Below are 14300 nucleotides of genomic sequence, written 5' to 3' on the forward strand. Positions count from 1 at the left end.
AGAGTGTGAGTGAGTGTGTGTGTGTGAGAGAGTGTGAGTGAGAGAGAGAGTGTGTGTGTGTGTGTGAGAGTGCGCGCGTGTGAGTGAGAGTGCGCGCGTGTGGAGTGTGTGTGTGAGAGAGAGAGAGTGTGTGTGTGTGTGTGAGTGCGCGCGTGTGAGTGAGTGCGCGCGTGTGAGTGAGTGCGCGTGTGTGAGAGAGAGAGAGTGTGTGTGTGTGAGAGAGAGAGTGTGTGAGTGTGATTCAGAGAGAGAGAGAATCGGGAAAATAGCAGTGTTACTGTAGAATCCATCCGTTATGAACCGAGATTGAGTGTGTCGGTGTATTTAAATGCATATGTGAAATGAAAGATGTTACTGAACAATTTGAAGTGTCTTTTAAAGTGGTGTGTGGATTAGAACCAGTGTGAAGAGATAATTATCTCCAGCTGAGCAAACGATGGAGAAGACGCGTTCAGCTGCGTGTGTGTGTGTCTCTCTCTGTGTGTGTCTGCCTGTGTATCTGACTGTGTGTCTGACTGTCTGACTGTGTGTCTGACTGTGTGTCTGTCTGCGTGTGCGTGTGTCTCTCTCTGCGTGTGTGTCTGACTGTCTGCGTGTGTGTCTCTCTGCGTGTGTGTCTGCATGTCTGTCTGCGTGTCTGTCTGCGTGTGTGACTCACTGTGTCTGCGTGTGTGACTCACTGTGTCTGCGTGTGTGACTCACTGTGTCTGCGTGTGTGACTCACTGTGTCTGCGTGTGTGACTGACTCACTGTGTCTGCGTGTGTGACTGACTCACTGTGTCTGCGACTGCGCGTGTGTGACTGCGTGTTTGTCTGCGTGTGTGACTGTGCGTGTGTGTGTCTGCGTCTGTGCGTGTATGTGTGACTGTGCTTGTGTCTGCTTGTGTGACTGTGTCTGTGTACGTGTGTGTGTGACTGCGTGTGTGACTGTCTGTGTGCGTGTGTGACTGTGTCTGTGTCTGCAGGCATTACAGGAAGCGCTCCAGCTCGAAGGGCCGGTCCGGCAGCAGGTCTAAGAGCCGGTCGCCAGACTCCAAGCGCTCTAAGAAGGAGGAGCAGACGGGATCCCGCACCCGCGAGCGCAGCCGCAGAGAGAGGTCACGCAGGTCACGCTCCAGAGAACGCAAGAGACCGAGGTCAGGCTCGCACCGCGCATGCACCGCACACATCCGCTCCGCGCTGCTGACGCTCTGCTCTGTCACCTCTCTTCACAGGCGCTCCAGGAGTCGAGACAGGAGACGCTCACGCAGCCGAGAGCGCAGGAGCCAAGGGAGGAGGTCAGCATACAGCAGCGCTTCTCAACTCCAGTTCTCGCGACCCACCGCTCTTGAGTGTCTCTTATCACTTCAGACGTTTGTTCTGTTCGATTCCAGTTGGAAGGGAGCATTATATGTTCCATTCAAAGGGCATTAAAGTGTGCGAGATTTGAGTTTAAGTTGTATTACAGAGGAGTATTATGTCACACTGTGTAGGGACCCTGTGAATCGGAACACAGTTCACACATGCTCTCTTCTAATGAGAGGCTGATCTGAATCAGGTGTGTTAAATAACAGAGACATGCAAATTATGCAGAGCGGTGGAACGCCAGGACTGGAATTGAGAACCGCTGTCCTACATTATCTACACAGTGTGTGCTTGAACTTGCTGTGTAACGCAGCGCTCCGAGACCCCCTACACTGAAACAGATCTGGTGCAGAAAGAATTTTCACTCAGAAATTGCTAGTGAATTTCACAACTAATCACAAAGAAACAGCAACTATTTTTTAGTTTTATTTAAAGTATTAATTTCTATAATCCCTATAAGCTTGGTGAGCATAAGAGACTTCTTTAAAATACATTTTAAAATCTTACTGTTCAAAATCTTTTGGTAATGTAAAATATACGGTATACAAGTTTTGTCAAGATTTATAATATTTTATCAGATAATTGCTACTTTTGTGAAATCTAGAAAATCATATAAATTCATCTGTAAAAAAAAAAAAAAAGTCTGCACCAGAGAGAACATTACATTTTGGGATTATGGAATTTAATTATTTGAATTTATCACCACTCCTAGTTTCTGTAAATAAGACGTTTGCAACTAAGCAGCTTTGCCATTATAGCAGAAGTATTTGGAGTCAAAAGCTTGTGATCTGCTGATCTTACAGCAAGGAGAAGTCTGAGAACACAGAGCCGTCCGCTGACAAGAAGAAGATCAAGGAGGAGAAGGAGGAGGAGAAGGCTGAAGATGTAAGTGTGTTTCAGTCAGCTCAGGTCTTCAGACTTCTTCTTTCGTCAGATGTCGTCTTCTGAAGGCCTTGGTGATCAGAGCTCACTGCACATTAACCTGATTCACGACGGTTGGTTCTGCAGCAGGACTTTGACCAGAACACTCTGGAGGAGGAGATGAGGAAGAGGAAGGAGCGAGTGGAGAAGTGGAGGGAGGAGCAGAGGAAGAAAGCCATGGAGAACATCGGAGAACTCAAGAAGGAGCTGGAGGAGATGAAGCAGGGGAAGAAGTGGAGTCTGGAGGACGATGACGGTCAGAGAGCCTTCACTCATTCAGACAAACTAACTGATATGCATCACACTGTTAGGAAAGTCTTGAGAGCTCTGATGTCGTTTTCAGACAAAAAATTATCATTTAACTTGTTTCTATTTATTTTTCCCTTACGGATTTTTAAAAAGTCTACGTTAAAGAGCTATAAGACATGAAACGAACCAAACATCACATTACAAACATGAAAAAAATCAAAGGTCTAAGACTAATAATACTTTCAGCTGACATTAAACACGTTGTTATGTGAATGCACATATTTGATTGGCCATCCCACAAACACTGAACTATGATTGGCTGCCTCCTACACCAGGGACAGGACCTTCACTAAACCAACATAAACTCCAGTCAGGGAGAGTTTGTTCTGTTTACAGGGATTTTTGTATTTAGTGCAAGGGAAGAGAGTTTTCATTATGACTTTGTTTTGATTTGTTTGTACAAATTGACAGTTGTTGCTCGTATGTATGTCTGTGTGTATGTCTGTGTGTGTGTGTGTATGTGTGTGTGTATGTCTGTGTGTGTGTATGTCTGTGTGTGTGTATGTCTGTGTGTGTGTGTGTGTGTCTGTGTATGTGTGTATGTCTGTGTGTGTGTGTATGTCTCTGTGTGTGTGTTCAGATGACGATGAGGAGACTCAAGCGCCCGTGGAGCCGGACGAAGAGGAAGAGGAGGGAGAGAAAGACATATCGCCTGGGACAGAGGAGGAGACACAGATGGAGCAGGAGACCGGAGAAGAGCTGGACCCTCTGGACGCTTACATGGAGGAGGTCAAAGAGGAGGTCAAGAAGTTCAACATGGGCACCATGAAAGGAGGCAATGACAAGGTACTTTATACGAATACCTCCTTCAAACTGAATGAAGTGATTCTGGAGCTGCTTTCCTGTACTGTAAAGACATGATCAGTGACCCGCTCCAGCCAGTCATCTGATGCTTTTGGGAGCCTGACGGCCCCAGCGCCCATTCACTGTCATTATATGATTATTCCAATATAGCTGAAAACATGAATTATGTGTCAGCAGAAAGGCAGTGTGTCTGTGACCAAAGTGATGACCGTTATGAAGACGAAGAAGATGGTGCACACCACCAAGAAGAAAGGAGAGCTGATGGAGAACGACCAGGACGCCATGGAGGTACAGACATGATGCTGCGCCGAGCACACGCGTGTTTCTGTCTCATTTCAAGTGTAGTGCACTGCGAGTGGAGGAGAAGCCAATCTTATGAAAACACACGCATAGCATATTTCACCAAAGAACTCATGATTATGAAGGACATGGAGCCTGTTTTCATGACGGCTCAGCACACTTCATCAGAATGCTCTCGTTTCTCATATTGAGAGAACCATGATGTCTGTCTTCAGTATTAATACACTCCTAGTATTTGTGCTTTTGCTGTAATTGTGTGTGAACAGGATTGGCATTAGATTGTCTTCTTATTATTGTAATGCAGAAATGACTAATATCCAAAGTGTTGTATGATCGTTATGATCCTTATGCGTCAATTTAAAAAAGTTACACCGAGGTCCTCAGAGGACAAAAATGTCCATGTCAGAAAATGGTCATTATATATTCATATTTTTTTCACTCTTTTTTTAATAGCATTAGTCCTGATCATAACTACCATAAATTTTCAGGATTTTAAACCTTTAAATGCCAGATTGGTTTCTTAAAAAAAAAAGCAATGAAAAGCACACAAAAAAGCCATTTCTTTTCCCCATATTTTATTCATTATTAATTTGAGGACTTGAAATCGACTGGATCAACGTATTAAATTGGCAAACCAGAGTCAGGAGGATTTTATTAGCCAGGAAAGATTCCTAATAAACTGGACTTACATTAATTAACACACGAGTCCCCAAATGCCTCAATACAAACCTGTGTTTCCGTGTGTGTGTGTGTGTGTGTCTCTCGTGTGTGTGTGTGTGTGTGTGTGTCTCTCTGTGTGTGTGTGTGTGTGTGTGTGTGTGTCTCTTGTGTGTGTGTGTGTCTCTTGTGTGTGTATGTGTCTCTTGTGTGTGTATGTGTCTCTCGTGTGTGTGTGTGTGTGTGTGTGTGTGTGTGTGTGTGTCTCTGTCTGTGTGTGTGTGTAGTATTCATCAGAGGAAGAGGAAGTGGACTTGCAGACGGCCCTCACAGGCTTTCAGACCAAACAGAGGAAAGTTCTGGAGCCGGTTGATCATCAGAAGATCGAGTACGAATCCTTCCGCAAGAACTTCTATGTGGAGGTGCCGGAGCTGTTCAGGATGAGCCCTGAAGGTACGGCACACACCTCAGCCCTTATTCAGGAGATCCTCTCTTCAGCTCAGGATAACAGCTCTGTCTGATCACGGATGTGTTTGCTCAGAGGTGAACGAGTACCGTCTGGAGCTGGAGGGAATCGCTGTCAAAGGCAAAGGCTGTCCGAAGCCCATCAAGACGTGGGTGCAGTGTGGGATATCCATGAAAGTGCTGAACGCGATGAAGAAGTGAGTAGAGCGTGTTCAAGACGTTCACCAGAAAGAGTGCATGCTTTTGTTATTCCTCTCTGTCTCTTTCCAAGACACAACTATGAGAAGCCGACCCCGATCCAGGCCCAGGCTATCCCAGCCATCATGTCGGGACGCGACCTCATCGGCATCGCTAAAACAGGAAGCGGGAAAACCATCGCCTTCCTGCTGCCCATGTTTCGCCACATCTTAGACCAGCGGCCGGTGGGAGAGGCAGAAGGACCTATCGGTGAGTCTCGTATTCTCCCTTAATCAGCAGAAAAACTCCACAAACTCATGATCGCTGTCTAAATCTAGGACCGATTATGAACCTTTGGTCAACACGTATGACATTATTCCATGCCTAATCCTGATTTCAAGATCAGAATGATGGCCAGTGATGGAAGAAAATGCACAAATGTGTCCCTGCAGCACAGAAGCAGTGTTGAGTCGCTGGGGGATATCTGTAGCAATAGCCAGCAATACATTGTATGGGTCACAATTATAAAATTCTCTTTTATGCCAAAAATCATTAGGATATTAAGTAAAGATCATGTTCCATGAAGATATTTTGTAAATTTCCTACTGTAAATATATCAACTTAATTTGATTAGTAATATGCATTGCTAAGAACTTCATTTGGACAAATTTAAAGATGATTTTCTCAATATTTGGATTTTTTTGCACCCTCAGATTCCAGATTTTCAAATAGTTGTATCTCAGCCAAATATTGTCCTATCCTAACAAACCATACATCAATGGAAAGCTCATTTATTCAGCTTTCAGACGATGTATACATCTCAATTTTCGAAAAATTGGCCCTTATGACTTGTGCTCCAGGTTCACATATGATCCGGATATTTTCTACATCTGTGGGTGTTTTGCTGCATCCAGACATCTGCTCAATTATAAACTGTCTGTGTAAAGTTCTCTGACATTAAATGGAGTTTCTGAACATATTTTCCACTTATTTGCAGATTAGAGCTGCACGATAAATCGCATATTTAACGCGCATCTTATCAGTAAAGCCGGTTCTGTTATCAGCGGTAAATCTCCATCACGTGCGGGCTTTCACATTGAGCAGCATTAACTACACAGAGCCGTTGTTCACTGACGAGCTGTGCAAAAAATTGCAGATCAGAAGTTAAATCATATATTTTGAAAACTTCTGACATCGATTGCTTTTGCTATTAAAGCCAACGGTTTGAAAAATCCTCGGTCTTATTTTGTGAACAGAGTATGCGATGGAAAGTCTTTGCGGATATATTTTGGACTCTTTAACTGTAGTGCTGTCAGCAGAAGCAAGTGTGTGTGACGTCTGTGTTTCTCTCCGTCAGCCATGATCATGACGCCGACGCGAGAGCTGGCGCTGCAGATCACCAAAGAGTGCAAGAAGTTCTCCAAGTCTCTGGGTCTGCGTGTGGTGTGTGTGTACGGCGGCACCGGCATCAGCGAGCAGGTGCGTGTGATCCGCTTCGTCACGCTTCATGACCTCTCACAGAACCTGCTCTAACCCAGTGTGTGTCTGCAGATCGCAGAGCTGAAGCGCGGCGCAGAGATCATCGTGTGCACTCCGGGACGCATGATCGACATGCTCGGTGCTAACAACGGTACGTGCCTCATCAGTTTGTGCTGGACTTCATCAGCTTCATGTTCTCTGAGAAGGAAGGTTCCAGGTTCAGCATCTGTGGTGCAGGGTTATTAGACTTCACTAAAACCAAATCCATAAACTTAATTTCGTTAGTTGAAATAAATGTAACATAAAAACTTAAACTTGTTTTATTTACACTAGATAACATGATCATTTAGTTTATGTTAATGTACTAAAATAAATAAGCTGAAACTAAAATTAATAAAAAAAACAACAACTTAAATTCTAGCTTAACTGCACTTTATTCATGCTGTGTATCTCATTAAACATCTAATTTATCTTTAGTAGTGTTAGAAACCTCTCTATCAGAATCTGCATTTTTACGATATTCAATTTTTAAATGCTACTCTTTATGACCTATGCCATGCATGTGTGGGTTAATGCAAATGTATTCGAGCATCTTTCGTAAACAACAATATAAATATAATGCAGCACATAATTGCATCGGCTTCAGATCTAAAATGTACAGAGTCACCTTTATTTGCTATCGGGGTGTTTGTAAGGCACTGCTTAAACTGTGTTAAAATACAAATGCGTTGAGTTGAGTGTACAAACATTAAGGCCGCATTTTTTGTTTTTGCACATTTTCTGAAAGACCCTGACTTTTCTAAATAAGGCTTTTTTTCCCTAAGACTTGTAGTTGTTTGTCACTAATGTAGCTCCTGTCATCGTCGTTTTCCCATGTGTTGCACAGCGGCCAGCTTATGGAGTTACTTTACTCTTTACTCTAGTCTCATGTTAGCAGGTAAGCGGTTTATCTTTTGTCAGTGTAATTTAGCGACTCAGTGCTTCAGTTTTTTGCCGTTGAAGAAAACTGAGCGACTAGCTGGAATTGTCTCAGATGCTGTTGATCGTAGCGTATTGAACCTGGAGCCATCCTTATCCTTCAGACTTCTGTATGAAATGCGTGAATGTGAGCGAAAGCCCCAGAATGCAGTGCAGGGCCGTTCAGAGCTGTGATGTGAGTGGATGTGCCGTGTGTTTCCACACATGCGAGGTAATCTCTAATATGTTTCCTTCATAGGTCACTCTTCAGGCGGCTTCAGCTCAGTTAATGTATGATGTGGCTCTTGTGAATTTTACAGGTTCTCCGTGAGCCTCGGATGGTACGCAAGTTAAGCAAGTCCTGCGTGAGGGACTCCATCAGTGACTGAACGCTCGTGCTGTTGTTTGCTTTGAGCTGCTAGTAAATGTTGCTGTCTGCGGCGTTCATTCTCCTAAGTGTGTTGATGTTGTGTTGCTCAGGTCGCGTGACTAATCTGCGCAGGGTCACGTATGTGGTGATGGACGAGGCTGACCGGATGTTCGACATGGGCTTTGAGCCGCAGGTCAGTCTCTCTGCTGTGCTGTACGAGATGCTCCTCACACCTCACATGCTCCAGACGCTTGGCGCTCTTTCATTTTGTTGTCCTTTTTCTCTATCAAATATTTTAATAATCATGTATCGTTTGAAAGCTTAGAAGCCCAAGATTCATCCTGTGAAAACCATTTTGAAATCGGACTCTGCGTTACCATGGAAATGGTTCTTTAAAATCTTTGGGCGGTGTCAAGTGTCATATTACAAAATGCATTACGGTCTTTTACAATCAAAACTTTTTATAATCTTGACATAAAACATATCATTGGAAAGGTCTGAGTCTCAGGATTCCATATTTTGTGACAGAAAAATGCATATAAAAATTCTACAGAGTTTGGATGGCACCCGGTGGCTTTTTGTGGTATAACGCCCTAAATAAAATCTCGCAGGAACCTCAATTTTTTCATATCAACTTCAAATTTGGAACATAACTTATTTAGACACACGGCTTTACTTTTTTTTTATAGCAGCTTTAGAGTAAAACCTGTTATGTAAAATATACATTTTATATAAAATTGTACAGTGCATTTTCTTTACAGTAAATAAAAATCTATACTTTTTTTTTATGTTTTAATTTTTTGGAATAATTCCACTTCTGCAATAATCTGCTGACTGTCTTTAAAAAGAGACCAACCTTTCCTCTGTATTCCAAAATGTTAATGAATTATAACTATTTAAGTTCGGATAGTGCACTTTAATGCCTATTTTAAAAAATGGGGAGTTAAGGGGTTAAAACAGTGATATTAAAAGATCAAATTCAGTACACACCTTATTAATGATGCGTGCTTTATGAGCGCAATGCGCTGAATGCGTGACGTCACGTGCAAACTATCAATTAGCAGCATCTGTGCATTTTAACTTCAGATTGCCTATTCTCTGGTGATCACTGACTGTATTTGTATGCATTCATTAATGCCAATTCCAAGCATCTTCCTAAAGCAGCTCTATAATTATGAATGTAGTTATCACAGTTAGCAGCTGCTTCACTCGTGCAAGACCAGCTCCGCTCGACTGGATGAAGAAACACAGAAATCGACTCATTCACAGTGTGTTGGGTTGACGTCGTGATCTCGTTCTCTGTGGGGCGGCCCGCAGTGCTGGAGAAAGTTTCTTTTAAAAGTAATGCATTACAATATTGCGTTACTCTATAAAAAGTAACTAATTACGTTGCTTAGTTACTTTTTATGGAAAGTAATGCGTTACGTTGATTTTGAGTTACTTTTTAAATCTGGACAGGTCTTGCTTGTTTGTTTTTAAAATAAAAAGTTATATTTTTACCATTTTTATATTTTATACCAAAAGTGAAATTAATAAGCCTCAGGCTGAAGGGAAAGTACAGTAGAATGCAGAAGAAGACATTTCAACACTTCAGCAATAAAATAAGATACACAAATGTTTGTCTAGAGTAATTTGTGCTTATTAGTACGGTTGAACCGGATCATCGAAGCTCAGAAGCTAATAGAATGGGATTAAATACATAAAGCATATTTGTGTTGTTTAACATTTAATTATTGCAGGTTTGGGTCATATTCTGAGTTGCATTATTTTTATTCATTTTGAGGAATACTGAATCAGTTAGTTTTTTTTTGTGAGTGAGATGAATTAATGCATATTCATATTTATTTTAGAACTACAGTAACATCTTCTGATTTCTGTCACCATGGCAACACCGGAGCTGTCAATCAATAAATTAGAAAAAAAAAAGTAACTTGCGTTACTTATTTGAAAAAGTAACTCGGATATTCTCTTGTAAATTAAAAAGTAATGCGTTACTTCACTAGGTACTTGAAAAAAGTAATCTGATTACAAACTCGCGTTGCTTGTAATATATTACCCCCAACACTGGCGGCCCGTGAGCTGCTTTATAGACCTGTGATCTCTGATGATCTCAAAGCCTTCACCTGAGTGATGTCTGAACTCTGAGAAGTGGGTGAGTAGTAGCCAGATGTGTGTTTGTTGCAGGTGATGCGTATCGTGGATAACGTGCGGCCCGACCGACAGACGGTGATGTTCTCGGCCACGTTCCCGCGCACGATGGAGGCTCTGGCGCGCAGGATCCTGTCCAAACCCATCGAGGTGCAGGTGGGAGGCAGGAGCGTGGTGTGCTCAGACGTGGAGCAGCACGTGGTGAGTCTGAGTTCAGTTGCTCGTTTGCACTGTTCGAGTCTGTCAGAGGCTGCTGGAACGCTTCGTGCAAATACAACCTCCGTTTAGCTAGCCGTCAATGAGCTTGAGTTTTTACAAATAAAAATCATTTCTGATGCGAGCCTCATTTCTCATTTCCATGAGAGCAAACCGAAAGAAACACTTTTTAAAAACTGGCGTCAATGATGACTAAAGATACAATTATTTTTTCTTAGAAATTGAAAAAACATTGTTAAAGTTAATAATTCAGCAATCTGAAAAATTGGGAAAGAGTAAATGAAGACCGAGTTCAACAAGGTAATGATCTGCCTTTTACAATTAGAATGATTTCCTTTTTTTTTTTTTTTAGGAAATTTACTAAATATTTTCATGGATCATGATCTTAATATCCTAATGATTTTTGGCATAAAAGAGAAATGTATAATTGTGACCCATACAATGTATTGTTGGCTATTGCTACAAATATCCCCCAGCGACTCAACACTGCTTCTGTGCTCCAGGGACACATATATTATTTATAATCACTAGTGAGTTTGCGAATCCTCGTCTGAAGCTCAGGCTGTGTTTTCCACTGCTTGCACAGATTGTGATCGCGGAGGAGAAGAAGTTCCTGAAGCTGCTGGAGATTCTGGGTCACTATCAGGAGAAGGGCTCCGTCATCATCTTCATGGACAAGCAGGAGCACGCCGACGGCCTCCTCAAAGACCTGATGAAGGCCTCGTACCCCTGCATGTCTCTTCACGGAGGTCAGGACCTTGGATTTCTCAAATCATTTCTATTGGTCAATAATGGAGTTTAAATGCTAAGAATCAAATTAAACATGATTTGTTAAAGTAGGAATTTATTTTTTATAGTATGTAAATATTAGGTTAATTACATGCAAGTAATCTTAGTAGCAAGTAGCTGCTATCTCCGTATGCTCAAAATCATTGTTTATTTGACCAAGTCATAGAATATACATGAGGCTTTTTTCTTTCCTTTATTTGCATGCGAGACCTTGAGGTCCTTAGTTTCCTGGAAATAATAGGGGTTTTAAAAACTGAGCAAGAAAAGTCATGGAAATAAATAAAATCTTTAAAAAGGAGTGAAATAAGGACTGCTCATCTCTAAAACATGTTTTCAGTACGTTGCACTCTCTTGTATGATCATGTATTTAATGTGTTTCAAGTTGCTTGTTGCAGTAAAGTGTCTCGAGTAATTTGACTTGAGAAGCATTAGGAGACGCTTTTGCATAACCCTGGGAATGCAGTTACAAATACAGAGCCGAATCATTCATTGAAACCAAATAGAATCGAATCAAATCTCGTTGTGAATCAAATCAAAACGAATTGTTCGGAGTTGGTAAAAATCTCTCCTGAGTGGAATTGATCATCTATGGATCAAATCGATTTACTGTCTATCCAAATATGACAAGATATATCTTGTTCAAGATATGAACAACGCACTAATGAAGGAGAAAATAGAGCAGCACAGAGAAATGAAGCAAGTGAACTCGACGCTTTATATTAAATGCTGGAAAAATCAATTCAAGATGCACTTTTTCCCCCAACATTTTATGAAATAAATTCAGTCAACAATCATCGGATGCCACTTTTAGACTAAGACTAACGGATGTGACATGCATGATCTGACACACACCACTGCCGGGTGATGGTGAGATCACTCGAGTGAGGAAAACTCTAAAGGCTTTACATCAGGGCAACGGTGTGATATGTTGAGATGTGCGCTGTCTTATCCGTGTGCTCTGTGTAACAGGCATCGATCAGTACGACAGGGACAGCATCATCAATGACTTCAAGAACGGCGCGTGTCGTCTGCTGGTGGCCACCTCGGTGGCGGCTCGAGGCCTGGACGTCAAGCAGCTCATCCTGGTGATTAACTACAGCTGTCCCAACCACTACGAGGACTACGTGCACCGCGCCGGACGCACGGGACGTGCCGGGAACAAGGTGAGCGAGCGGATCCGGGTCACGCTGATGCTGTGCTGCAGAGAGAGGCTCACGTGTGACTCTGGTGTGTGTTGTAGGGTTATGCGTACACCTTCATCACTGAGGAACAGGCCCGGTACTCCGGAGACATCATCAAAGCGCTGGAGCTGTCCGGATCGGCCGTGCCGCCGGAGCTCGAGCTGCTCTGGACCAACTTCAAAGAGCAGCAGAAAGCCGTAAGAACGCCTGACACGTTCAAGACGAGACCACAGAAAGACGTCTCCACCACACACACACACACACACACACACACACACATACTTTATATACGCACACACACAGACACACAATCAGAGTTTCTTCCTCGTGATTCCTCAGGAACAAAAAACTAACTGTGAGATTTAAACTCAGAATTCAGAGGGAAAAAAATAAGAATTATGAGAAATAAACTTCTGAATTAAGAATTCTGACTTTTTTTTTCTCACAGACTTTTCTCAGATTTGAACATTTACATCTCCATTTCTTTTTCAAAACTGTGAGGGAAAAAAACTCAATAACAAGGGGGGAAAAAGTCTGAATTGTGAGATAAGTCACTTTTTTTTTTTATCCCGTGGCGCAAACAAGCTTCTATACGTGACCCTGCAGCACAAAAGCAGTGTCGCTGGGGTATGTCTGTAGCAATAGCCAACAATACATCGTATGGGTCAAAATTATAGATTTTATGCCAAAAATCATTAGGATATTAAGTTAAGATCATGTTCCATGAAGATATTTTGTAAATTTCTTACCGTAAATATATCAAAACTTAATGTTTGATTAGTAATATGCATTGCTAAGAACTTCATTTGAACAACTTTAAAGATGATTTTCTCAATATTTAGATTTTTTTGCACCCTCAGATTCCAGATTTTCAAATATTGTCCGATCCTAACAAACCATACATCAATGGAGCGCTTATTTATTCAGCCTTCAGACGATTTTGAAATCTCAATTTCGAAAAATTGCCCCTTAAGACTGGTTTTGTGCTCCAGGGTCACGTATAAGAATACGGTGAAGATGTTAAATAATAGATCTCACCATACTTCCCCAGCTGATTAATCACAGTACATTTAGACATGACATAATTTGAATGACAAATTTGTATCGTATTCTGAAATGTTATAAGTATGCTAATGTGACATTATCTAATTAAATATGCTCTAATTTGCATACATTTCCAGCACAGAAATCTGAACATCGGAGAAAGTCAGGTTCATAATTCCTGTTTGATTTTGTCCTCGTATTAGAGTTAAAGGTGTAGGAAACGTTTTCCTCGTCGAAGCAGAAACCAGGAGACGTTGGGATATCTTTCATACAGAAGTCACTCTTTATTGAGGACTCGCTGTGCGTCGCTGCAGTCATCCAAGTCTGACTAAGGCAGTGATACATTGTTTATATACATTTTAAGGGGGCGGGATACATTCAGTAGAGGTGGAGACCTAACCCATAGCATGCAAATGAAGTACAGGAATCAGCCCGACACCGGCATTTTCCCAGCCTCGATCTCATCAGCATAACAGTGTCATTCAAATGCATAGGTGCTAATCCAATCAGTCTGACAGTCCTAATTCAATCAGTATAACTACTCAAAGACTGGGGCAGAGGCACCAAGAGCCATTACAAACAAAAGGTGATATTCTCAGTAATCTGGTTCATTTGACTAACAATACGAGAACAGGAACAGACAGGAACCTCTTGCTACACTTTGCTTAAAGATAAATCATTTGTCTGATGTAATTGACCTTAAATGCTAAATACGATGTACTTCACCTTGGTTTTTCATGTGATGCTATGTCAGAACATAGGATCAGCATATTTTAAACAGATTCTTAAATTTGTAATCCCACAAAGGTTTTTTTAGAGGGGATTTTGGATTTCTCTTTTTATCACTCCATAAATCTGAAAATACTGTCAACAGACAGAAAAACACATTTTCACCGTGTTTTTAGGAGTAAAATGTTGTATAAATCAGTGTGAATGAAATATGAACAAACCTTCAGAATGTAGAGAGGAATAAAACGGTAATGTTTGCAGTTTGTAAGAGAAAAAACTCTACATATATGGATTGAGATTGAAATGTTGGGCTGAGCAGTTTGTGTTACGGGTGTTCAGTGATCACGTGTGTGTGTGTTACGGGTGTTCAGTGATTGTGTGTGTGTGTGTTACGGGTGTTCAGTGATTGT

General features: G+C 41.7%; 1 protein-coding gene across 1 annotated transcript in view; it reads left to right on the forward strand.

The window, feature by feature from the left end:
• The first annotated feature begins 436 nt into the window (after window positions 1-436).
• LOC107571605 (probable ATP-dependent RNA helicase DDX46) overlaps window positions 437-14300 on the forward strand; it is a 19791-nt gene continuing 5927 nt past the window's right edge. The window contains exons 1-17 of the mRNA XM_016257934.1: window positions 437-449; window positions 935-1136; window positions 1215-1277; window positions 2148-2229; window positions 2353-2521; window positions 3155-3360; window positions 3556-3666; window positions 4623-4788; window positions 4877-4997; window positions 5072-5247; window positions 6335-6456; window positions 6529-6607; window positions 7894-7976; window positions 9968-10132; window positions 10734-10896; window positions 11906-12099; window positions 12177-12314. Of these exons, the coding sequence (XP_016113420.1) occupies window positions 437-449; window positions 935-1136; window positions 1215-1277; window positions 2148-2229; window positions 2353-2521; window positions 3155-3360; window positions 3556-3666; window positions 4623-4788; window positions 4877-4997; window positions 5072-5247; window positions 6335-6456; window positions 6529-6607; window positions 7894-7976; window positions 9968-10132; window positions 10734-10896; window positions 11906-12099; window positions 12177-12314 (2253 nt within the window). The remainder of the gene's footprint in view (window positions 450-934; window positions 1137-1214; window positions 1278-2147; window positions 2230-2352; window positions 2522-3154; window positions 3361-3555; window positions 3667-4622; window positions 4789-4876; window positions 4998-5071; window positions 5248-6334; window positions 6457-6528; window positions 6608-7893; window positions 7977-9967; window positions 10133-10733; window positions 10897-11905; window positions 12100-12176; window positions 12315-14300) is intronic.

Source organism: Sinocyclocheilus grahami, unplaced genomic scaffold (genome assembly GCF_001515645.1).
Source record: "Sinocyclocheilus grahami isolate Dianchi unplaced genomic scaffold, SAMN03320097.WGS_v1.1 scaffold1621.1, whole genome shotgun sequence".
Taxonomy (NCBI): domain Eukaryota; kingdom Metazoa; phylum Chordata; class Actinopteri; order Cypriniformes; family Cyprinidae; genus Sinocyclocheilus; species Sinocyclocheilus grahami.